This window comes from Phocoena sinus, chromosome 15, assembly GCF_008692025.1.
Source record: "Phocoena sinus isolate mPhoSin1 chromosome 15, mPhoSin1.pri, whole genome shotgun sequence".
Taxonomy (NCBI): Eukaryota; Metazoa; Chordata; class Mammalia; order Artiodactyla; family Phocoenidae; genus Phocoena; species Phocoena sinus.
Genome location: NC_045777.1, coordinates 68,460,434 through 68,486,730, shown reverse-complemented (window position 1 = coordinate 68,486,730; position 26,297 = coordinate 68,460,434). Strand labels below are relative to the sequence as shown.

General features: G+C 35.8%; 1 protein-coding gene across 2 annotated transcripts in view; it reads right to left on the bottom strand.

Moving 5' to 3' along the window:
• Positions 1-1,706: 1,706 nt before the first annotated feature.
• RBBP6 (RB binding protein 6, ubiquitin ligase) overlaps positions 1,707-26,297 on the bottom strand; it is a 32,430-nt gene continuing 7,839 nt past the window's right edge. Inside the window, exons 3-18 of one of the 2 annotated variants that reach the window (XM_032604513.1) lie at positions 25,925-25,961; positions 21,475-21,519; positions 19,292-19,380; positions 19,081-19,177; positions 18,589-18,728; positions 15,652-15,824; positions 14,117-14,220; positions 13,664-13,998; positions 11,153-11,249; positions 10,974-11,052; positions 10,809-10,863; positions 9,442-9,510; positions 6,988-7,350; positions 6,603-6,704; positions 4,008-5,765; positions 1,707-3,704 (exon numbers count right to left, since the gene is read on the bottom strand). In XM_032604513.1, the coding sequence (XP_032460404.1) occupies positions 2,123-3,704; positions 4,008-5,765; positions 6,603-6,704; positions 6,988-7,350; positions 9,442-9,510; positions 10,809-10,863; positions 10,974-11,052; positions 11,153-11,249; positions 13,664-13,998; positions 14,117-14,220; positions 15,652-15,824; positions 18,589-18,728; positions 19,081-19,177; positions 19,292-19,380; positions 21,475-21,519; positions 25,925-25,961 (5,125 nt within the window). In that variant the 3' untranslated portion in view covers positions 1,707-2,122. The remainder of the gene's footprint in view (positions 3,705-4,007; positions 5,766-6,602; positions 6,705-6,987; positions 7,351-9,441; positions 9,511-10,808; positions 10,864-10,973; positions 11,053-11,152; positions 11,250-13,663; positions 13,999-14,116; positions 14,221-15,651; positions 15,825-18,588; positions 18,729-19,080; positions 19,178-19,291; positions 19,381-21,474; positions 21,520-25,924; positions 25,962-26,297) is intronic. The other variant, XM_032604514.1, reaches the window with a different exon arrangement.

Below are 26,297 nucleotides of genomic sequence, written 5' to 3'. Positions count from 1 at the left end.
TACGGGATGAGTTGAAACCTCAGGCCAATAGAGAATGGAGCTGAAAAACCAGGTTGCAGATGACATAATGGAGTTTTAAGATGGGAATGGTGACAGATGATTAACAACTCTGGAAAATTGTCATAGGAGTGGACTGCAATTAAAGTGGAGTTGAGCTTGAAATAACAATGCACCTAGGTAATGAAACTGACCTCACATGACAGAATTTATGATAAAAAGTGAGTTCTAGATGCCAAAATCCTCGGTGAACGTGCAAGATATAGTTTAGATTTTCGGTCGAGATTAGTTAAGTATTAAGAGTGTCGTCTTGGGCTTCCCTGGTGGCGCAGTGGTTAAGAATCCACCTGCCAAGGCAGGGGACACGGGTTTGAGCCCTGGTCCAGGAAGATCCCACATGCTGCGGACCAACTAAGCCCACGCGCCTAGAGCCTGTGCTCAAGAGAAGCCACCGCAATGAAAAGCCTGTGCACAACAAAGAGTGGGCCCCACTTGCCGTTAACTAGAGAAAGCCCGCGTGCAGCAACAAAGACCCATCTCAGCCAAAAAATAAACAAGTAATTTTAAAAAAGTGTAGTCTTGCTGGAGTATCTGAAAATACAAGTGGTATGTGTTGTGGGTAGGGTGGGGTGAGGTTGGCAGTAGGTAGAACAGGCATCCCATCCCCAGTGATGGAGATGTCTAGGAATAAAAAAATGTGACTTCAGAAAGTCAAGTCGGTTTCATTTAAAGGCAGCATTTCCCAAACTTAACATTTCCCAAACTTTTCCCAGCACTTCCCAAACTTAACATTTCCCAAACTTAACTCAGTCCTGAACGGCTTTCATAAGGCTAATAGCATTCTTACTATCAGCCTTACAATTTCTCTTTAAATCACTTTTTCCTTAAATATTAAATGCTGCATTACACACATTTAAGTATGTTTGTATACCATCTAAAACCGAGTACCAACAATGGTATACAATACTGTAAATATTGTACTGTATGCTCTGGAAATAATGTATCAAGGCAAGACAGGAAGTTAAAAGTTGCTGCTAATGTAAACCCTTTCCTCTTCTACTACCATAGTCCAATGCCCCCTGCCAAAGTACTTTAGGACCACTACCTCACACTAGAACTGGTCTTTTCCTGCTTTTAGCCATTGTCTTCTTCATCTCCATTTATACAGCTATGTTTCTAAAGTACCATTCTTATCCTACTTCCCGACATCCTTTCAACAGCTTTTTATTGCTTACAATAAACTTCCTAAACCAGAGCCATTAAGGAAATCCACTGTAGCCTTACCTAGTGCTTCTTGCCTCCTATTGCTGCTTGCTTCTGTCAACTGGACAGATTGGGTAGGCCACAGACTGTTGTGTTATTTAGTACTTTATCAAGGAATTTAATACTCATTTATCAGGGTTTCAAGAAAAATACATAACCATAAACAAATCAAAATTCCTCACCTCTAAAATTCATGTCCAAACTTCTAATTACTATATTAAAGACCCTTCCAGATTTATTCAACCAGATCTCCAATTAACCATGATTTCTTATTTCTGGCCACCTATTACCAGCCCACTAATGAAGTACATTTTCCATGTTTACTTCAGAATTTTACATATACAGTTCAGCTTATACTAAAGCCTCAAAGGATATTTTAAATATGAAAATGGAAGGGGGAAGAGACATGACACACTTTCCTTCAAATAAGGCAGATATTCAACATCTGAAAAGTTTACTGAAAACTTTTATTGTAATCAAAAAGTGACATAACGGAGTTGTAATGAATTCAGCAAATCATTCTGCTGATATTTTAGAACTGATATCACCTTTTGCCAGGCAATTAAAAAAATTCAATGTGAAAATTTCACAGTACAGTAAACTCCACCCCAACTAATTAACGGTGGTTAAAAATAATAGGCCCTAGCAAAACCTCTCATGTTACATGGTCACAACTCACAATTCTGTACAAAAGTTCGTGTTATAAAGCTCTGATGTAAAAATCAAATAATCAAGCAGCAATATTTTAAGTGCAGCACAGGGTCTTCCATATCATTATTTACAAGGCTTGAATCTCTTTACATTATAACAAAATTTAATACAGATGACTTAGTAATTAAGTCAATTTTTAAAATCTGCCCTTTTACACAGTGACAGATTTCACTTTTTGGTCATCCTTCTCCTTCTCCTTTTCTTTATCTTTGCTCTTCTTTGACTTCTTTTTCTTATGTTTGTGTTTTTGGCTTTTTTCCAATTCTACTTCAGTGCCTGCATGTTTCTTATGCTTCTTGTGTTTTTTATGTTTCTTGTGCTTTTTCTTTTCTTTCTTTTTCTTCTTCTTCTTGCTGTCCTGACTTTCTGCAGAGCTAGCACTGCTACTGTGGCTTCGGGTTTGGCTTCCAGAAGGGCTATGACTTCTACTTGGACTGACACTAGGGCTGCTTTGACTCTGGCTCCTGGTTACACCTACCTGGCTGACTGCTGCCATGTCCAGGCTCTCTTTTGCTTTCTCCATTACTTTATCTTTCAGTTCCTTAGAAATTTTCCCTGAAGTTTCTTCCTCTTTTACAGATACATTGCTTTCACTGTCACTTTCATTGTAATCTGGTTCAAAAGCAGCTTCATCAGTTTCTCTAGTTAAGTCAGAGGACAGTCGAGAGGAGTGACTTAACTGGGGTTTAGGCTTGATGGTGTTCTTATCAATTTGCCCAGTAACTTGCTCCTTCTCAATCTGTGGGTCCGGTGGGTTAAGTATATACAGTGATTTATTGCCACTTGACTCTTTATTGTTCTTTGCCTCTAACACGTGTTTCTCACGATCTTTACAGGGATTTTTATCTACAGATTTCATCTCTTCACTTGAACGTTTAGTATCATAAGTGGATTTATGATCATGAGGTTTTTTGTCTCTTGAGGGACTAGAGTTACTTTTTTTGGAATCTCCTGTTCCTTTTTTAGGCACATCTCTCTCCTCCCTTGGCTTAGTTTTTTGTCCAGCTGCAGAGTCTTTACTGCGAGAAGGAGAGTCTTTTCTTCTTGTTAATTCATTCCTTTCATCTCTACGTTTGGAACTTGAATACTCTCTGTTGTCATAATCAGTTTTTTTGTCTCTGTTGGGAGTGAAGTCTTTATTTGAGGAACCTCGAATGGAATCATGCTTATCTTCTTTGCCAGAAGTTCTAGTCTCTTTGGAAGACTGAGACAGACTTTTAAAATTTCCTTGCTCATTCAGACGGTCCAGATTACTATCTTTCTCTGGCTGAGTGCTGTTCTTCCTCTTTTCTTGGTTTTCCTTTTCCAACACTGAATGATCTCGATCTTTGGTTTTCCCTTTTTCACTAGATGCAGAGATTTTTGAACTTTTGACCTCATGCTGTGTAATTTCATGGCTCACTTCCTTGGTGAGTTTCTGAATTTTCTCTGATGACTCATTTTCTTTTTCAGTATATTTGACTGCATTTGATGGTTTAGTGCTAACATTTTTTATAACACTGGCAGGTTTTCCTACACTTGATATAGGCTGTGTGGTGGATTTAGCATCTTCTTCTTCAGATTCAAAGTCATCTTTATCCCATTTGGATTGAGGAACCTGAATCATAATAATGACATCTTCAGCAGGAGCTGTGTTATCATTATTATATTCTTCCATTGTTTTAATGACAGTTCGCTTTGTATCTGTCTTTTCTTCAGCTTTCCGCACAGGACTGCCTCCAGTCGAACTGGTACTAAAAAGAATTAAAATATTTTTTAATTAATGAAGAACTTACAGTTATTAAACATTGATAAGTATAAAAAGACCAACTTAAACATGATAAATGTCCTTTTAACTTTCAAAAGCCACTTATTTTGCTCTGAGATATAAAGATTTAAGTGTATGATTATATAAAAACAAATGTGGCTCACCCCCAAAATCTACTTATCTTTTAACAATTCTTTTCTTCAAAGACAAGAGTAACCAGCTAACCTCCAACATCAATATATTCTTAATTATCATATTCCACTTTTTCCACCCGCCCATTATCAGATACCTGGTATAATCCACAAGTGTTGAGCTGGATCCTTCAGTTCCAGTCACTTTTCGCCTGACCTTTCCTTTGATTTTTTCTTGTTTAACTTTGCCAGATGTTGACTCCAATTTTTCAGAGGGTTCTTTTGTATTAGATATATTTTCTGTACTTCCAATTTTTTTACCAGTTTCTCTGTTAAGCTTGATTTTTTTGGCTGGAGCAGTTGATGATGAAATTTTGTCTTTTTCAGGCGTCCTATCCAGCTTTTCAATATCAAGTTCCATTTTGCGCTTTGGTGATGGTTTCACTATTTCGGTTACTTCTAATTTAGAGATTTTCATTGAAGATGACTCAAAATCTTTATCTCCACCTTTCTCTTCAGTTTTTCTTTTTCTTTTTTCTCCCTTGCTATCAAGTGGTTTACTCTTATCATTAGGCTTCTTGGTCTTTTCTTCCTTACTAGTTAGCTTCTCTGACTTGACGTCTTTGGAGTAGTCCTTCTTCACTTTTTCCTCTTTGACTGGTTTTGTCTCCTGGTGTTCCTTTACTGACTTAGAGTGAGCTTTTCTGGGGGTACCAATGATCTTTTCATCTTTTTGAGAGGAAGATGATGATTTCACATTGTCAGTCTTTGGAGTCTCCTCTTTGGCTTTTTTAAGTGGAGGTTCAGATCGAGGAGATTTTTCACGCTCTCCATCTAGTTTTTCTTGAGGTCCTTTAGCAGGTTTTGCAACAGTTTCTTTTTTGGACACAGCAGATCCATCATTTTTCCGTTTGGTCTTGTCACCTTTTGCTTTAGGTTTATCTTTTTCTCTCTTGTCTTTTTCAGACACTGATTTAAAAGTAATGGATTCAGCATCCATTGGTTCATCTCTAACAGGTGTAGCATCATCTCTACTTGGGAGAACAAACAATGAGTCTGTTTTATTTTCTTCACCACTTGTTGGCTCTCTTGATTTCCTAGAAGTTTCTAATAACTCTGGGTTTAGAAAGCCTTCACTTTCTTCCCCCTTTCTTCTTTTTCTGTGTTTCTTATGTTTATTTCCTTTACCATCTCCTGAAACATTTTCACTCTCCTTCTCTTTTGACTTTGTATTATCCTTCTGATTGTGACTGTCTCTTGATGAAAGCTTTTCTGGATAGTTGCCACCTATGTTTCGACTTCTATGACTCTGTCCACCAGAGTACTCCTCTCTGCGGCCTCTTGTGAAGGGAGAATTCCTGATATTAAGTGGTAAAAATCTCTCTGGAGAAAAGTTCTCTCTATTTGCTGATGGTCTAGGCTGTGCTCCAGCAGCATAGCCTTTATAATATTTTTCATACCACTCTCTGTATTTTCTCTCCCATTCTCGATAACGTTCTTTTTCAAATGGGTCTCTGAAGTCAACACTCCTCCCGTAATAAGCTTTCATGTCATAAGGTGGTGGAACTTCTCTGTACCTGTTAAAATATTCACGTTCTGTTTCTCCTTGAGGTACATTACGTTTATTAGGAGATTGTCCCCTAAATGCTTGAGGAGATCTTGATCGTGAATGATACCGTCTATATGGGGGTGACCTTGACCTAGATCGATGATACCCGTGCGATCTAGACCGTGAACGGTAATTTCGACTCTTTCCTCTGCCTCTTCTGGGGTATGGAGGTGATCGTGAATAGGAACGAGAATGTGAGCGGCTAAACGATCGAGAATAAGAACGTGATCGTGTTGAACCAGATCTTGATTTAGAATAAGTATATGAACTTCTTGAATAGGATGAACCACTATAGGGAGATTTGGACCTAAAAGCAAAAATAAAACAATAGTTGATAGTTGAGAAATATATACAAAATAAAATACAGACTCTCAGATTTCAGTATGTTCTCCTCATGGTTCATTATTTATTTATATTGTTTCATCTTAGATGATTAAAGAGGCACAGTGACCTCTACTGGAATGGAATAAAGTACACAAAGATCAGAGCAATCACTTGTTATAAAACGAGAGTGAAATCTTAACAATCAGAGTGAAGTGCATTAATGTACCGTGAGTTATATGACCTAGCATTAAATAAAATGCCAATTAAATTTAAACACTACTTCCTATCTGATTATTAAGTAGGAGTAACTTTTTTTGTCCTACGTTGGCCAATAGTCTAGCTTTAAAAGGAACATCTCAAGCATAAAAAATAAGTCTTTTAAACAAACTTCCTGGGAATATTTATAATTCAGTTTTTCTATCAATAAAGCAACTTGTATTCTACTGTTAGTTCATAATCACACAGGTTAATGTTCCAGCAGAAAGCTGTAGCCTTAGGTAAAAGGGGCCTCAGAAATGTAATCTTTGGCTAGTCCACTATTTTTTTCCTTCCACAAACATTTCCCAATTATTTCACACTATAAATAACTTCAAGGGACAAGGGTAATTTAATCCCCATAACTGCTAGTTCTACACAATAGAATTTACAGTGAGATATTTCAATAAACAGATATTGGGAAATAAGCTACATTTCCATTTTTATAAACCTAGACCGAATCAGAAAAATTCCATCACTGCAATGTTACTTATATCCATAGCTAATCCCTGGATATTCAAAGTCCCATTTGTAATTCTGTTGTGAAGGCTTGCAAAACACTAACCTGGAAAATGAGCGCCTACGCTCCTTTTGAATCTTTTTGTATTCCATCAATTCCTTAGCAAAATCATTTGTAAACTCATCTAGCTTGGACTTTTTCTTTTCCCTAGTAAAATAAAGTTAAAGAGCGAAAGTTAACAAAAACCATTTAAGAAAACTAACAAGACAAATGTAATTAGATCATGAATGAAATGAATGAAATTGCCATTAGTTTTCCACTTTAAAACTATAAATAACTAGGAATCCCTGAGGAAGCTGCTTGTATGGCTTGGTTTAATTTTTAGGTGATTTTTCTTATACTAACTGGAAACACTGGAAAATGTTTCCAAAGATACCTATTTAACATCAGAAAATGAAAGTGTAGAGTAATTTCAAATTCAAACACTTACTCTTCTTTTAGTCGTCGTTGCTCTCTATAGAATTCTTCCCTGGACAAAGGTGGTGCTTGTGTTGTTGGGATGGTATTTGAATGAGCTGTCTGTACTCCTGATGACACCCAAGGTGTTGATAAATTGGCCGGAGCTGGAGGAAACCCTGGAGGGGGAACACTATACCCAGCAGGTGGTGGCTGGCCAGGAGGAAACTGAGGAGAAAACTGTGGAGGAGGAACACCTGGAGGGAGAGGAAGCGTGTGGGGAGGAGGAGGATACAAGGGAGGGGGTGGGACAGGTACAAAAACTGGATTTGCTGGTAGTGATGGGCCTTGAGTTCTCTGTGATCTTTCGCTGTGGTGTCGTCCACGGTTTATACTTCTGGAAAAATAAATTCCAAGATAATAAAGCATCTGAGACAAGTAACCTTATCTTTTCTACTCATAATCTTTTCAATCCACAAACAATGGAAAAGAATCAACTATTCAAATAAGCACAGGGACACTGATATTGTTTATATGTAAAAGTAACATCATTTATATGTTAAGAACAACTTTTAAGGCCAGTTAGGGACTGAGATAAGTTTACAAGGTCTTCTTTATATGGAGATGCCATGCTTTTATTTTTTGATAAAAGTTATCTTTTGTGAAGTCCAACTATCACTCCACAATGATCTCATTACTTCCTAATCTGTCATTTAAAGGAACTGACAGGTTAATGTCTCTGTGACCTATTTCTCCCCAAAATGCCTTCCAAGACCAAAAGTTTAAAATGAAGAAAACCCACTTCCTATAATCTTTTTGAGGAAATAAGACCCTTCAAAGTAGAATAAACATGGGACTTCCCTGCTGGCATGGTGGTTAAGAATCCACCTGCCAGTGCAGGGGACACGGGTTTGATTGCTGGTCTGGGAATATACCACCTGCTGTGGAGAGACTAAGTCCGTGCACCACAACTACTAAGCCTGCATTCTACAACTACTGAAGCCCGCGCGCCTAGAGCCCATGCTCTGCAACAAGAGAAGCCACCACAATAAGAAGCCCATGCACCGCAACGAAGAGTAGCACCCCCCTACAAAAAAAAAAAAAAAAAGAGTAGCCCCTGCTCGCCTCAACTAGAGAAAGCCCGCGTGCAAGCAACAAAGACCCAACACAGCCAAAAACAAACAAACAAACAAAGTAGAATAAATACTAGTTTTAACATTTGTAACTAACAACTGAAAATCTCACTTTTTCTCTCAAAGGGTTAGGTTAAAATTAACAGTGCTGGCCAAAGTTTCTAAATTCTGCCTCATCAAACAAACAGTGGCTTCTTTAAAAAACTGGGCTTATTTCTGTTAAGCTAAAGGGATCTTTAAATTATAGGTAACTGGTATACAATAGCAGCAGCTGGGATTTAGATTTCAGGTCTCTTTTCAGAGTCTGATTAGTAAATATTATCTTCTTATTAAATATGTGATCTAACAACAAAACAGTAGTTATCTTTCATAAGCTTAGCAATTCTCTTTGGAGTACTAGAAGATACCCTTAAGTATGACCTAGACAGTAAGAACTCTATGGCTCACTTCTTAGATTAACACTGCTTGTGCATCTTCTGGGCAAGGGCCCCTAACAATCTTCTGTCTAACCTTTTGGAAGAGAAGATGGTAGAAGATGGGGATAACTGAGTCTAGGGGAGAAATAAATCCGTCTTCTTCGCATTTGGGAGCTGAGCTCGTTAACATCCATCTTAAATTAAATCGACACCTTAGTTTGTCTGGGCCTTACTGTCCGCCCTCTACACTCAACAGAGTAAATGTAAGCCAGTATTCTGCTGTGTGCTGACAGGGAGAAAGTAGTGCTTGGGAAGAAGTAGTAAAGATGTAGCCTTAAAAAACCATTTAAAAATAAATAAATAAAAATAAAAAATTTTTAAAAATTTAAAAAACCATTTAAAACACTAAATGTAGGGACTTCCCTGGTGGCGCACTCGTTAAGAATCCGCCTGCCAATGCAGGGGACATGGATTCAAGCCCTGGTCCAGGAAGATCCCACATGCCGTGGAGCAACTAAGCCCGTGCGCCATGACTACTGAGCCTGCGCACTAGAGCCCATGTGCCACAACTACTGAGTCCACGTGCCACAACTACTGATGCCCGTGTGCCTAGAGCCCGTGCTCCACAAGAGAAGCCACAGCAATGAGAAGCCCACGCATGGCAACGAAGAGTAGCCCCTGCTCGCCGCAGCTAGAAAAAGCCTGCATGCAGCAATGAAGACCCAACACAGACAAAACTAAATAAATTTATATATATATATAAAATATTAAATGTAATCTATTCTTTTATAGGCCTCTTAAGGGCAACTACTTAAGATTTAAGTGAGGAAGTATAAACCAAATGAACCCACTCTCCCTACCACTATTGTGCTTTAATTTGTGTTATATTTTTCAGTGTGTCATCAGATTACTGTTTTTCAAGATTTTTAGCAAGCCTACCTGTAGCAGCTTCTCTCCCCTCTTCTAATTTGCTGTGGTGGAGAAACCAGATATCCAAGCTTGTTGGAACTGTGTGGAAAGAAGGATAAAATAGGCTTGAGTATTATACACACCTTTTCGTGTGTAGACTTTAATATACCTATTTTAACTATTCTGAAAACTTTTCCTTACTCCCTGATCCTGATTCTTAAACTTGTTTCAGACAGAGATATGATCAAGTGTTATATTTACTTAAAATGAAATATTCTTTCTGATTAACATATTATAAACAATTAAGCTTCAATATATATTTTATGTAATATTGTATTTTAATTAGCATTCTATAAGTTACTCTATGAACTTATTGTTATAGAAAAGGAAAAGAGCTCTTTTATCTGCTGGACACTATGCAGAGGCATTTGACATGTGAGGTAAGTAGCACCATTCCAATTCTACAGATGAGGCAATGGAGGCTGAGAAGTAGAATCACATACCCTTCTCACATAGCTAGCAAATGCAGGAGATGGGACTCAAACCCAGGTCTGTCTCCAAATCCCGTGTTCTTTCTACTGATATATTCTGCTAGTCTCTCAACTAACATACTTTTTCTATAAGAAGTTTGGTTTATCTTTCAAACAAAAAGATTAAAGTTTTAGAATATAAGCCAGTTTACATAAATATATGAGCCCATTTATATGGGTCACATAAACAAAAATAATTATATAAAAACAATAAATAAATCTGATTTTTAATGCCATAGAACATCCTATAGAAGATCAAAGTTCTTAGTACTCCAGGGTAGAAAATCATACCCTAAAGAATTTTTTGTTTTTTTCTTCTGGGAGACGGAAGGACTTATTACTTGCAGCAGTAAGGAGAACACCAGGGATCATTCACAAAGCAGTGTCTCCCACACCCTACAGATTTTAATATGCAATAAAATTTCATTAACATAGCTAGTCAAAATGAGAAATTTTGTGTTTGACAGACTTTAATCTTATTATGTGTTTATTTACTCAAATCAAAAACATCCAAATTAAAGAGGGAAGTTTAATCTACCAGCATAATAACTGATTCAGTATTTAAAATATTCTTTCAGGTAATTCTTATCTGTTCATTAACTGAGATTCTGCCAAGATCACCATTTGTTAAGTCATAAAAGTAAAAAGGATTTACATTTTATTATTATAGAAAAGAATTACTAATTTTTTAAGAAGAATTCTTCATATAGTCTTGAATTTGTGACATTTTACATAAAAACTGTGTTAACATGGCATATACAAGAGGAGTTCACAGTAAAAGACACTCAGCACACACTGCTGAGATTGTAATTTCCATCATCCGGTTTGAAAGCAATCATCTGAAGATTATTTGAGACATATACTTACTGTTCCCAACCTGGTCGACCACCACCTGGACGAGCAGTGTTTATTCTTACTGGACCTTGGAAACAAAAATAAACAAAACCAATAAGTAAATATAAAATTACAGGTTAAATAAAGTTAAAATTATTTTTTAAGGAAAAAAGTTCAAACCAAAATGATTTTACTCACCAGTTGTGGGGATCAATTGTCCATGCAATAATGACTGTCCAAGCAAAGATGGGGTTCCAAGTACAGGCACCTGGTAACCCTTTAGGAAAAAACCAAAAAGGTATAGTTAAAAAAACAAAACAAAAAACTCTACTGTAATAATAATAATAAAAAAATCTTTAAAAGCCAGTGAAACTTACCTTCTCTTCCATAAGGGCAGTAATTGCAATTGAAGAGGCTCCCTTTGAATGTTCAGATGCAAGCGCTGCAGCTGGCAGTATTTTATTATCAGAATCCCTAGATCATAATATAATTTACAAAACATTAAAAAGTCACCAGAAATGGAGGATTAAAGTTACAAACTTCCAGTTATATAAGATAAATAAGTACTTGAGACGTAATGTACAACATGATGACTATAGCTAACGCAGCTGTATGGTATACAGGAAAGCTGTTAAGAGAGCATAGATCCTGAGTTCTCATCACAAGGGAAAAGAATTTTTTTTCCTTTTTATTGTATTTACACATGAGAAGACAGATGTCAGCTGAACCTACTGTGGTAATTATTTCACAATATATGTAAGTCAAATCACTGTACTGTATGCCTTAAACTTATACAGTGATGTATGTCAATTATTTCTCGATAAAACTGGAAAAAAATAGGCAATATTTTCCATATTTTTGAAAAAAATTCCATGTTACAAGGATCTGAGTCATATTTAAGAGGCCTCTAAATATAATACTTGCAAAGTTTGAAAAATAATAGACCTGAAGGAAATGTCTGCATTACACAAATATTCTTATTTCGGGAATACATAATCTGTGATAATAGGATTATAAAGTTTACTTCTGCATGTAATGAGTAAAAATTATCAAAGGAAAATAAAGAGTAAAAATCATATCGTGTTACTGTTCATCCATCACACTTGCATTAAGATGAGTTACATCAAAGATGATGAAAACTTCTGGGGAAAGTGAGAGAGGACTGGACTTTTGAAGAGTTCTTCGTATGTAAGTGAAATGTAAAATGAAGAAGCCTCCTTAAGAAGTACAATCGGGCTTCCCTGGTGGCGCAGTGGCTGGGGGTCCGCCTGCCGATGCAGGGGACGTGGGTTCGTGCCCTGGTCCGGGAGGATCCCGTGTGCCACAGAGCAGCTGGGCCCGTGGGCCATGGCCGCTGGGCTTGCACGCCCGGGGCCTGTGCTTCGCAATGGGAGGGGCTGCGGCGGTGAGGGGCCCGCGTACCGCAAAAAAAAAAAAAAAAAGTACAATCTATGATAGATATGACAGAAATTGGTTCAGTTTTTTTTTTTTTTTTTTTTTTTTTTTTTTTTTTTATGCGTTACGCGGGCCTCTCACTGTTGTGGCCTCTCCCGTCGCGGAGGACAGGCTCCGGACGCGCAGGCTCAGCGGCCATGGCTCACGGGCCCAGCCGCTCCGCGGCATGTGGGATCCTCCCAGACCGGGGCACGAACCCGTGTCCCCTGCATCGGCAGGCGGACTCTCAACCACTGCGCCACCAGGGAAGCCCTGGTTCAGTTTTAAGACTAGTAAAGCTAAAAAAAAAAAACTTGAGAGACAAAATAAATAAATAAAGGATTAAGAGTAAATTCTACTTCCACCTCTACCACTAAATCAAAAGGGTAACCTTAGATAAGTCAATGAACTCTCTGGGCCTTATTCCCACTATCAATCAAATAAAAGGCTGAAATAGGTTAAGTGGGATTTAAAAAAATTTTTTATTTTATTCAAGTATAGCTGATTTATAATGTTAATTTCTGCTGTACAGCAAAATGATTCAGTTATACATATATATACATCCTTTTTCACATTCATTTCCATTATGGTTTATTACATGATATTGAATATACAGTTCCCTGTGCTATACAGCAGGACCTTGTTTATCCATCCTATATATAATACTTTGCAGGGATTTCTTAAATATACTTGTAAAGGTCCTACTCCTAAAGATTTTGTTTCTGGGAACAAACCCCTGGCATCTATTTTTTAAAAGCTGGTTGATTTTTTAAGCTTTATGAGCCATTGGACTATAAAGGTCCCTTTCATTTCAGGAGTGGTAGGATTTAAGTGAGTTTTCACTACTCTCCTACATAATTATGCTCCAAAACAATTATTTCTTGACCTCTCTACTTCTACCAGTATTTCATCCCCTCTTTCTCTATTTATCCAAATTGTTCTTAGTTCTGCTCAAATCTACTGTTTTCTAATAACACCATAAGAGGTGACCGTAAGTGACCTCTCCCTCTTGTGAACTGCAGAGCTGTCATGGGATATTATTCAACATTTAATGTGACTTGCTGGCAATGTATATAGTTTTTGACCTTGGGATGCTTAATAATTTGCAAATGAATCTCCTTCATTTGTCTGTTCCTCCAGTAAAACTTAGCCATTTCTTTCTTTTTTGTTTTTTTTTTTTAAATTTGGCTGTATCGCGTGGCTTGTGGGATCTTAGCTCCCCAACCAGGGATCGAACCTGGGCCCCAGCTGTGCAAGTGCCAAGTCCTAACCACTGGACTGCCAGTGAATTCCCAAAGACTAGGTCATTTCTTACAAGTCATCCACCTTACTGAGCACAGTGGGATGCAACAGACTGAAGGTCACTAAAACAACTGTTAAAGCAATATACAATAAAAAAAAACTACATCACTGATCTCACTTGTTTCCTAACAGCGAGAAATACATCGACTTACCGAAAAGGTCCATCTGATTTTTCTGAGTGGACTGATATGGAGACTGTTGCAGTTATATCAGGTACAGGGGCTGGGGTAGAAGATGGATTTCCAGGCACAGGAGAGGCCAAGGAAGACTGATTAGAGGTTAATGAAGATATGGATGGAGCCGGGTGAGTTGATGATGTCACTGGAATCATCAGAGGATCTTGTTGTCTTGATATTGGAGATCTCATCAGAGGTTGTAGGTTCCGTTGAATGAGTGGTCTTGGAGGTGGTAGTTGGGGTGGGGGTGGAGGTAACTGTTTTCTTAGTCTTTTCGTATAACCAGTTTCATTTTTGAAGTTATTAACAGCCTACAGACACCAATCATAAAAATGCAGAAAAATGTAATGTAGTATTTACTCAAGTATGGTTAAATCAATTAAAAGATTTTTTTTAATTTTTCATAAAAAGTGATACAAATATAGCTACCTGTCGTAAGAACTTATTGGCAATTAAAGCATCAGGAGAGACATCATTCTGATGACATGTTGGACATGTATGTTCATCTGATTCCAAGAGAGCTGTCCTTATACCTATGTATAAGATTTTAAATATTAACAAAAGCATAGTTAGGAACCCAGTTTTTACTGAATGAATTAAAAAGACAGTTTACATGTGTTCAGTTACATTACTGTTTTTCAAGCACACATCACTAACCATTTCTATTCTTAGATTAAGAAATTTAAAAGTAAAATTTCTCGCCTGATAGCACTCCTCTGCTCTAATCTCTATCTTAAAAACAGAAGTAATGGATATAAGCTAAACAAACATTTAAACTGAGAGAAAAGATGCTCTTTCCCAAATACCATTCTCTTTGTTTAGCTAGTAATCGGAATATTATAGGGAAAAAAAAAAGAAAAGAAATAGTCTAGAAAGAGACAAAAACATTATATGGCTAATATAGGGCTTTTAAAAAAGCATCACTTGGGAATTCCCTGGTGGTCCAGTGGTTAGGACTCCGCACTTTCACTGCTGAGGGCCCGGGTTCAATCCCTGGTAGGGGAACTAAGATCCCACAAGGTATGTGGTGCTAAGAAAAAAAGCATCACTAGAAAAGGGCATTATAAATAACAGAAGCACTATTCAGGCAAGGAAATCAGAGACATCTATAGCCCAGCAGGTAAGAACCAACACTAAATTATAGATGCACTGACTATGCTTCAGTGTTGCAAAAAATCCAATCATAAGTGGTCTGTTAAATTCAAGACACACTCTGAAACAACTTTTAAGTGACCTCTTCTTGACTTTGGTCTTCACTGAAGAGGGCCCATAAAAAAGATCTGTATTCCAAAACTACCTTTATTTTGTGGCCGTGCAACCAGGGATCAAACCTGCGTCCTCTGCAGTAGAAGTGTGGAATCCTAACCACTGGACTGCCAGGGAAGTCCCCCCAAACTATCTTAAGAAATGATGAAGACCAGAGCAGGACTGAGCAATGAAATTTTCAGATGATGTAAGAAGGGACAAACTTAAGATAAGTGGCAGAAAAAAAGCAAGTGCTAATAGAATATAAATGATTCACAAGTAACGCCCTGGCAAATGTTGGGTAATATCTTTACAGAGTAGTTCTCAATCACACTTAAGAATTTTAGAATAAGCTATTTTTCACATTCCTAGAAAGGGACTTAGATATCATTTAAAAGTACTTCTAGAATATCTAAAGCCCAAAAGGCTTTTAAATTTCTGTATACCATTTAAAACACAGAGGAAATAAAAATCCTACATTTTATAAAACCTCAGTAAAGTCACCTGGATGAAGATAAAGAATGTGGTCAATTCTAATATTTAAAAGGACAAGGAGGTTGTTTTTTTTTTAAAAAAAGTAGCAACAAAAAGTTATTAAATGCTCATTGATTAATTTATCAATAATTCATATTATTAAAATATACAATATTGCTAACAGCCTTTCCAAGGAAATACACATACTCTAAATTATGTATTGTCAAAGATTCAACATTTCTTACATTCATCACAATAACTATTTCCACAGCATGGAATGACAACAGCATCAGTCATAATATCTTTGCAGATGAGACACAACAATTCATCTGGGATAGGATCATCTTCTTCTGAAGATGATGATGGTTCCTCTGGTAAAAAAGGTGGTTTTTCTTTTTTCCCAATTGCATATGCTTCTCTGTAAAAGAAAGTTTTAGTGTTTTAACATTGTTAAGGCAAAGTATTTCCAAAAAAATTTATATATTCTACTATACCATAATGGGTACTTATCATTCAGTACAATGTCAAATCAGTTTATATAATTGTGTACCTCCCAAAATAAGGGAGCAGTTATGAACATCCTCCCCGAACAAAAAGATATAAAACAAAATCCTAAACAAGTATAACAAAAAAGAAAAAAAATGCTATGAAAGTGGCTAAAAGGATCTTAGAATCTGTAACTAAGAACTGTAACTAAGTTCTGTAGAATCTGTAACTAAGAACTGAGAGCCAGAGAAGTAAAGCGACACAATCAGTGCCACAAAGTTATATTTATATGGGTGGCAGAGACGGGATTTGAGCTTAAGCTATGACAACACCCTAATCACTATTTTCTGTACTACCATGTTTCTTGGGGGAAAAAATTGTTTTTTCTTCCTCCATAGTCTAACAGTCCCCAAAACTTGTGAAGGTACTAATGTGAATACCACAATATGGGAAACTAAAATTGGAACTGACATTACACAATTAAGGGGGATAATTCAAGGGAAATATGTCACTAATCACACCAGTAATTAATAGCCAGAATTAGACTTCAAAACAATGGTCTACTATACTTAACATTTTAAGAGAGATTAATCTATTTATAGTCAATTAAGAAATATTCATGACTTAAATATTAAAAATATGTGTAAAAAATTTAAAGGAACACCTCATTAGATATTTGGAGGTCCATTTTTCGTAGAAATGTACTTTGCAGAAATGTTGGGTATTAAATATACTAAAAATAAAAAACCAAAATATTCTATTCTCAGACTTATCACCAGTGCTTCCAACACCCTCATCTTTGTAATCAGGCACATTTGTAAAACACAGGAATTCCCAGAGAAATCCTTTCTGTTTCATTCAGGAACAGAGTGTGTTCATCTCAAATGCTAAAATGAAAGAATCTCATCTGGACAGAGCAGGGTACCTTAGGTGTGTTATTTGTGTTGCAGTTGCTCCATAGACATCACCACGATTCCAGAAATATGTATCAATTTGCTTATGCCCCATTGTTCCCAATTTGTGAAAGAGGAGTCTCCCACTGCCCAAAAGAGAGAAAAGAAAAAAAAAAAAAAGAGGAGAAGAGAGGATAGAAAAAGAAACAGAAGAAGAGTCTAAGTTGCTTATCAGTGGTGTTAGTGGAGAAGGTGAAAGTTTCATTTAAAATATTTGGGTTCCCATTTTCCCCAGTATTTGCTGTGTGTTTGGCACAGATGGGCTTTTGTATTTCAGTATTCAAAAGCAATGAAGTTAATTATTAGTAGGGGTTCACAGGTGATGTTAACTTTTCCAACACAAATTTCTATTTAAATACTTTAATATCTACATATTATATTAATATGTAGCCGTCTGCTCTTAAATTGTGTCTGTAAAAGTCATCAATTTCAACCTAAAGCTGTTCGGGATCATGTATGAAATGTCTGAATTAGAAACAGCGTAACAACAAATTGCTCTAAGATGAACCACAAAAACACAGGATGGTAGACTGATAAAAAATAGATGGGAGTGAAGTTGAGAAAGTGAGTAAGGTTGGGAGTTTAGGAAAACATTAATTCTCATCTGTGAACTACAACAATGTATTTACTCAAAAACAATGTATTTACCTACTCAAAAACAATCTTTTTTCAGTATCATTCTGTAAGCATAGCCATTTTCATCATCCTTACCTGCTCACCACATCTGACAATATAGCATGAAGCTGAGGAAAACTGTTCTTAATATACATTTTGTCACTAAGAACATGGACATCTACTCTCTAAATTGATGTTTCTCAAGGTATGCCCTAAGGATCCCCTAAACTCATAATCTCCTTGAGGACTTGTTAAAAAATGCAGACTCAGAGTCTCATCATATAATCCCTGGGGGCGGGGCAGGGTACCTAGGTTATTTAACACACTTTTGTAAGAGATTCTTATGCACGATTAAGTTAGCGAACCATATTCCAAAGAACACTTAATATTGTGTTTTATATTGTGAGACTTTACAACTGTTGATGGTAATCAAAAAGGTAATTAAATGTATTAATAAAAGCATATAAAATGGGAAGTTACCTAGTTGAACTATGCCTCTAGGTTTACTGTCTATTCATTTCATTAAAAATTGGCTCATAAAATAAAATCTGAAAACACATTAAAAATAAGCATTAAGGTATAGCTTATAGAGCTATAGCCGATCTGAACTAATGGTTTATAAAATAAACCACACTTCAGAATCTTAAGACTCACACAGTACATCCAAAATTATTCAAGATACCTCAGCATTTCCTTTAATCTTGGCACTTAAATTTGCCTTGATATATTGCAGAACTTTTATTCTTAACCGTCCTGCTTCTCAGAAAGTTTAAGATACTTGTCTTGTTCTTTTAAAGGATGCAAACAGCATATAAGACTATGTGGGAGTATGTATGTGAATGAAGAAGAAAGCAGGGAATGACAGAAAAAGAAAAATTAGAAGATCACAAGGGAAGTGGCACTCACTGGCAGCAAAAAAACCCCCAAATCCATTTTAAATTTGCTTTAAATGGAGCAGACTGCAGCCTCTCATTCTTAACACAGAAATGCAACATGTGGAGACTAAGTCTTGGTATACAACGTTCATAAGGAATCCAAGTAGCCAACTTACAAGCCCAAGATTAAATAAAACACTATCACCTGGACTGACTGTAGTCTCCATAGATCATTCCTAATTTGAATACTTACGCATCTATAGTTGGTATTGCATATTTTCCAGTGTTGGTAAGCATTGCACCTTTCATGTTAGGATCTTTCACCTCCATCATAAAACTTCTGGGAATTCCAGTGCTCTTTTTAATCCTAGGACCAGATTCAAAGTTCTTATCCTATATGTATGGGAAAGGAGAGAGGAGGAAGAGAAAAAGCAGTTACCTTTATTTAATATTAGCTAACACGCAGTGCTATCATATATGATCTCATTTAATCCTCACAACAGCCATGTGAGGTAAGTACTATTATTACCTCCATTTCACAGAGAAGAAATAACAGGCTTGGAGAAATCAAGTAACTTGCTCACTCAGTGGCAGTGTCAAGATTTGAAGCCTGGCAGTTTGGCTCTAAAAGCTATGCTCATTTGCCGTTTTAATAGAGAAGGCAGTATTTACCAAGAAAAATAATATGGCTAAGAAAAGATTTTAAGAAAAATAAGGTGTATCATAGTTTCTACTTTGAACTTACCCCATTTGTTGGGCAATTCTTAATATAATGGCCAGGTTTACCACAACGGAAACAAGTATAAGATGGAGGTGGTGGACCTAGAGGTTTCTTCATGTAACTGAAAGGGGAAAAAAAAATTACATGTACACAAAGAGTTGAAAAAAATGCTTTTGATATGGGGGGGAGACCCCACCCCAAAGTACCTATTAGTTTAAAGTATTTATGAACTTACTTGACTGGGTCGTATTCATGGCCAGATTGCGACATCATTGCTTTAATTTTATCTTCTTCAGAAGCATTGGCTTCAGCCAGATTGGCAGTCTGTTTAACAGGTAATTATTTGACACACACATTAGAAACACATTTAAGACCACACAGCCAAAGACAACACCACTCATCCTGTAAAGAGCAGTATCCAATCTTGCATAAAAACAGTTATTTACAAGTATAACCTAGAAGACGCACTGGGAGTTCATTAGGTCATTACATGATGTTTGGGTGTCTATGGTGCTGAAGAAAGTCTTTCTGGGGGCACTCAAACCTTAGACCCTGTTTGTACCTTACATTTAAGATTTGCACACTACTCTTCTAAGAGTTAAAAACTGAGATTAAGCTAGGAGAGAAACACTTGATGTTTTTAAGTCTTAAAAACAGTTCAAGTGTCACAGCATTAAGCATCAAATGTCAAGCATATAACTTGGAGGTAGGGTTGGGGGTAGAACAACTGAACATATTATGCAGCAGATACTACAAGTCAGAAGGCTCTTTAGGTAGTGGTGTCAAATTTCAAACTAAGTGCAAAGCACATGCACTGAGCATTCAAATTTTAAATCCAACTCTCCAAAGATTTATGAACTTTAAGGTATTACATACAATAGTCTAGATATAAGCAGGGTCTAAGGGAGTGAGTCCTAATAACTTGAATCTTCAAGCATCTAGCACTCATATCAGCCATTCATTAGGTTTTAGCTTTACATTCATCCACAAAACAAGCAACCAGTTTTAACACTTTATTGTAATTTTATATACAAAGAATGCTTAACATTAACAGAGCTTAAAACAACAGCAACATTTACAGAAAACTGGATTACAGATGTTGAACAACTAATTTGTTTGAACCCAAACAGTAACTTACAGATAGTTTAAAAAAAAAAAAAAAAATCCCCCAAACCTCCAAAACTCCGCAACTGCTTCCCACAAAGAAACAATGGTAGGAATAGACCAAAACTCAAATATGGTCCTTACAGTACACATGAATTAAAACAGTGAACTATAAATTGCTAAAGATGTTAACTCTATGCTAAACCACTTTGCATTAAAAAATTATAGAGATTGGTTTTAGCCCACTTCATGTTTTAGAATCATCAACTTTAATGTTTACTTTTCCCACAACAGGAACTTAAAAAGCTGTATTTGTTACTAGGACATTTTGGGGGATACATTCTAGGGGATAAGGACAAAACCTATAACAAAGCCAAAGACAAGATAGGGACAGCACTAATGGAAAACTCATCTAACTCATTAACCTCGGTTGCTAAATTTGGTTTTACATTTCTGATAGGGAAAAAACGATTTTCGGAAAACTGGAAAACTTCCTTCTTGGCCCTCAAAAATCTGCCTGATCTGTAATATTTGCCTTTTTTCCCCTAAAGGCACAATTTGCAAACTAAGTCTGTTGTTTTAAAAATTAATCCATCACTAGTGCTTTCCCAAACAAAAGGTACACATTGTTGAGCAGAAAATTGCAAGCAATCTTATCGCAAAACATGGCATATACAATGATTTCAGGAGGTAACAATTTTCCCCTCTGCCAAACATACACATTGGTATATTCCTGCAAACAACTTTATACATTTACACAATTCATGTAGTCTGTGTTCAAACAAATTAGGTTGTTTAAAACTTTTTCTAATGCAGACAGACTACAAGTCTATAGCATAAAGAAACAATTGTATCACATTTAAAATGTTGACCTTCAAGGGATCAATTCAAATATTCAAGAAATAACCACGCAATCGTCCATGTAAAGGAAAGCTTCTATTTTGGCTGCGTAAAGTCCACATAATTTACAGCCAAAACCAGGGAATTCCTCCAGAAATTTGCTAGTTTCCAATGTATAATTAAACAAAATGTATGAGGGGAAAAAAGCGAATAAGTGTAGCTTCATGTGTTTCTTCTGTCTTGAAGATGAACAATACTCCAACATTATGGTGAAGCTGATTGCAAAATACTCCCCCTATCTTCTCAAAACAGCAACTACTCTTTACAGGATAGTAATAGTACGTACAATGTGTCTGCAAAATATCTCCTCCCCCAACCCCTCTTAAAACACTGTTCCACATTAAACAACAACAAAAAAATACGATGTTAGAAAAAGATTTATATTTTCAAGAATATATATATATATATATATACCTTTGTAAGCTGGGCCAGAGAAATAGACGCAGAAGAGTCATCAATCTGTTCACAAAAAATTAAACACACATTCAAGTTCCACACTGAAAACATCTGAAAGTGATCATTTAGTCCCTACTGCCACTTAATGTTCAAATACTGGGCATTTTTCTTAGACGTTTTCTAAAGAATGTTATCTTGTTTTAAAGCTGAAATGTAACTCACCCCACTTATCCTTCTCCACACATCCCACATACAGTAAATAAAGGCTAACTGTTGATAGGGACTCAATTACAATGAGAAAACAGGGTAAAGAACACTATATCACATAGGAAACCTGTTCAGAGTGGTGGTTTAATACTAAGAAAGAGTCCCATGTCTATCAATGGTCTCTAAATTTGATAATGCTCAAGACAATGTACACTAGAAGAGAGAATAAGAAATCTTTCGAACTTTCCCGTAATGCCATTATATAACACTGTAAAAACAAGCAGCTCTTTAAAGGCTCAGATAATTGCTTTAATAAAACAGGTTCCAGATAATTGCTACTTTTTCTTCTTTGAGTATGTACTGCTCAGTCTGAATAAGTTCATTTATTCTCCCATACAAAGAGTAACAATAGCTAATCTTGCCAAAGAAACCACAGCTTTATCAGGGCAAAGATGTTAAGCCAAATAAAGGGAAACAAAAGGTACCCCGGGGCAGGGCAAACAGAGCAGTTACAGAATGGACTTTAATATGCAGAGAAAAGAAAGTTAATTTAATCAAACAGAGCAAGTATTAAACATGGATATAAAAGGGCTTTAAAAAACATTTTTTTTCAAATGTGACATTTAAAACTTCTTATTGTCCCCCTGAATATGTTAATATCAGTTTAAAAAAATGTTTATGTATGTGTGTATGCACACACCTTCAGCCTCTAACTCTAAAGATATGATTTCCCTACAAGTGCACCAAAATGAAAACATTATTAGCTTCCTATGCAGTAAGTGGGCCGCTTATTCGACATGTTATAAATTTCTCATGCATTATTGGTCAGAACTCTTCTTTAAAATGGAGAGAATGTAACAAGTTGTCTGCATCAAAGAAAAAAAAGTGAGTCTTCATCATGTATTTTTCAGGTATTCCAGAGAACTGAGAGTATTAAAATAAAAGCAGCATGACTTAGAGCCCCAAACAGAAATGTAATCAGTTTCGATATGAAGTTCTTAGCCCAATGCCCACCACAGCAGTAATTCAACAAATGGAAACAAAACTGATGTTGGCTAAATTTAAAATACATCTTATAAATATCTTAAGAGTTTTAAATGTTAGTTTGATGGATATTATTACTGGGATGTTTATTTAAACAAAAGGTTCTTAGCTCCACATTGAGGGACTACAGAGTCCATAATGCACTAATCCCACATACATTCCTAGCCATATAACCCACCAGTGGGTTCTCACTCTCGTGCAGCTTTGAAGTGTTCTTTCTTTAAAGAACGAGTATCTCAGGAGGTAAATTTAAAAAAGAAAAATTGAAAGAACACATAAATAGACTATTTTTATCCAGAACAAATTCTGACCTATTCAATCTATTTTGAAGAGGGTAACATTTTATTGATATATCAACCAGGAATTACCTGAATTTTAAGAAACAAGGACTGAACAAACTGCTGTCAATCCATGAAATTAACAGCCTTTAAAAATAGCCTATTATTGTCTAGAATATGCATACTGATCATTTCCTTAGAAAGAAAGCAATCAGTTATATCACCTTTTTTTATTGCTGGAAAAAACTAACATTTTTTTGTTCTTCCCACTCTTAAGATATAGCTGTCTTTTTGTTATTATGCTGGGCCTTCCTATCGTTTCTTTTAGATTTCTGCCAACTTGTTATTAGTAGTGTATATTTATCTGGTTAAAAGTGGTTTCAGATATTCAACAGCATCTAAATCATCTTTTTCCACCAAATAATCCCTATAACACTTTAATACCTTATAATTCACAAGTCAAATTTACCACAAATTTAGAAAGGCATCCAATTGTTTTCTACATATAGCAAGGTACTAAGAAATAAGTGTAAAATGCTGACAAGAAATGCTTTAGAAACTAGGAATTTATACGTACTAAACATCAATAAATACAGTAACTTGCAGATTTTAAAAAAAACGCTACTTAAAAAAAATAGTCTCCAAAAACACTGATTAATGCACACCATAGACATCAAAATTAACCCACATTCTCACACCTAATTTGTGGTCTTGCATCTGGAAGCAAGAATCTGAAATCTTTTATGCCAACTATATTTGCTTGAAATTAAAGGATCTTACAAAATGTAAGCAGGAAGAACCCGCAGCTTTGGAGTACCAACATAGAAGGATGACTACAAACAAAAGTTGTGGAATATAGATAGAAGCAGTCATCCTTGATTAGAGCTGGCTTAAATTATCAAAAGTGTACATACATTTACTTTTACTAATTAGAATTTAAAAATCTGGTTTAGTGATTCTGTCTTAATTGGCTTTTGTGAATTTGCACAATGCACATAAGTCTCCTAAGATGGGCACTAATTACACTTTATGAATATATTCTCTCAAATCTTAAATGTCAGCAAGTGTACCCCAAGCAAATAAATGATGGGGATATTAAGTTACTTAACATCTCCACTTAAAATTATTCTACCTAAAAATCAAAGCCACTTTTAAAGTTATTTTTTTAAAAAAGAAGAAAGAAAAGAGAAACCTAAATAAGCATAAAATAAACTGCTTCTTGTAAGTGTAATACAGACATGCCAGGGAACACACAAGGCTAAAAGAATGTTAACTTTATTTATGAACATGTGATCTGTGTTTATACACATGCTAATAAACAAAAAGGAAATAATTGTTTTCAAGAAATAAAACTTCATCTGAATTAGTTTAAATACTATATAAAATGTACTTTATACAAAATGTGTTACATTAACTACTACAGTCACCAGTATAGTCAATCTGATTTGTGCTAGCATTTGGATACATAAAAATCAGTTTTAAACCAATCACCAGCAAAACAGAAACTGTGGACAGTCTTTACAGCATTACGCTTTAACCACCCCCCCCAAAAAAACCCATATACCCCAAAGAGGGGAAAAAAAAAAACCCCAAACACTAAGAGTTCTGATTTTTGAATCACTACATTTAGTTCCATGAGAACTAAAGGCCATATACTTTATAGAGAACAAGTCCAAAGTTCAGATATTCTATGTTATCATGTTTAAGATCCAATGATCCAAGGTTAGTGAAATGCCTGATACACAATTAAAAGATCAGTAGCATTTTAAAAGGATAAAGTTGAAACAGCAAGCAATACCCTTAAATTCTACGTGAAGATTTCAGACATCTTGTATTGTGTACAAATCAAGCCTGAGCAGTCATGTTGAGAGCACCATCAAGTTTACAGAACCCAATTACTACAGATCTCTGTTCTGAAACGGATGTTTCACCCCACAACTTAGGAATGCTGCTACCTTTCACTTAAAAGCTCAAAGTCAAAATGGTGTCATACTTAAGGTTAAGATGTTACCCTGGTTAAGGGGAGTTACCTTTGATAAGCTACAGCTTTCAGCTGGCTTACAATTAATGCAGCATTTTAATATCTTATGAGAAACAGGAAATATTTTAATTTGGACAACTGAGCAGACTAGAGAAGTAGAAGACCTCTGTTAAAACTTGAGAACGGTGTACTCAATTGTATAAAATCATCAAAATCATCGACGAGACACTGATATACTTGTAGGGGGCCCAATTCCAGGTTTCACTTTACAGTACAGATATAAACAAAGAATAGGAGCTCAAAATTGCCAAATAAAGCAAAAGTAAATAATAAAAGCTGCATCAATGGTCTCTGGAAAGCTCTTTTCTATGACGTGTCTGAAACTGGAGAAAGAATCAAACCTTAAATATATGCTTTGGATGTTGCTAATGCATTTTTCAAAGCCATCAATCAGGCAGAAAAAAAACCAAAAACCAAAAAAAACCAAAAACCAAAAAAAGAAAAACTAAGTGATACAACGTGAAAATGGCAAAATATACACTCCAAACATTTTTTATTGCAAGAAACAAAAAGCACACAACAGCCTGTACATACATACAAAATACTAACTATAGACAGACAGATGTAGAACATGTTACCATGTTCATTAGTGTAAAACCTACATGATCTAAAAAAAGATCATACATTAACTGTACAACACAGCGTCATACAGGAAGAATGCTATCATATTTAATATGAAACAGTGTTTTCTGGGCACAAACTACCCATTTCTACAAAATAAAGTGTGCAAGTTATGCCACATATATCCATATTCAACTGAGCTGTAATCAAATACATTTTATTTACAATATGTACTATGATCAGTTGGATATTAAGTTCTAAAATGATTTACTTCACTGCTACATTATAAAGGTAAAAGCAATGTGTAGAAAAAGTGTGAGATTGTGTTTTTACATACTGCTTTTGAAGTTCCCATCACTGGTTCAGTTCGACTTCTAAAACGACAAAAAGAAAATCAGCATTAGCTCTCTGTGAGTAGCTATTAATGAATTTTTGTGATAAAAACATCTCTCTAATCACACATTTTTAGGAACACAATTTTTCCTTGGCATAAAGATTTTAAAACAGCCAATTTCAGAAGTAATAAACACACTACCTTGATTAATCTTTACTATCTTTGAACAGTTTAAGATGCATTTCTGGTTTTAAAAAAAAAAAATCCATACTGGGGAATTCTAGAATAGATGTGTATCTTGCCACTTATACAATAAATGTTTTCTGAAAGGTAGTATGAGGATTTTGTTATTTAAGAAACTTTGCCATTATTTCTT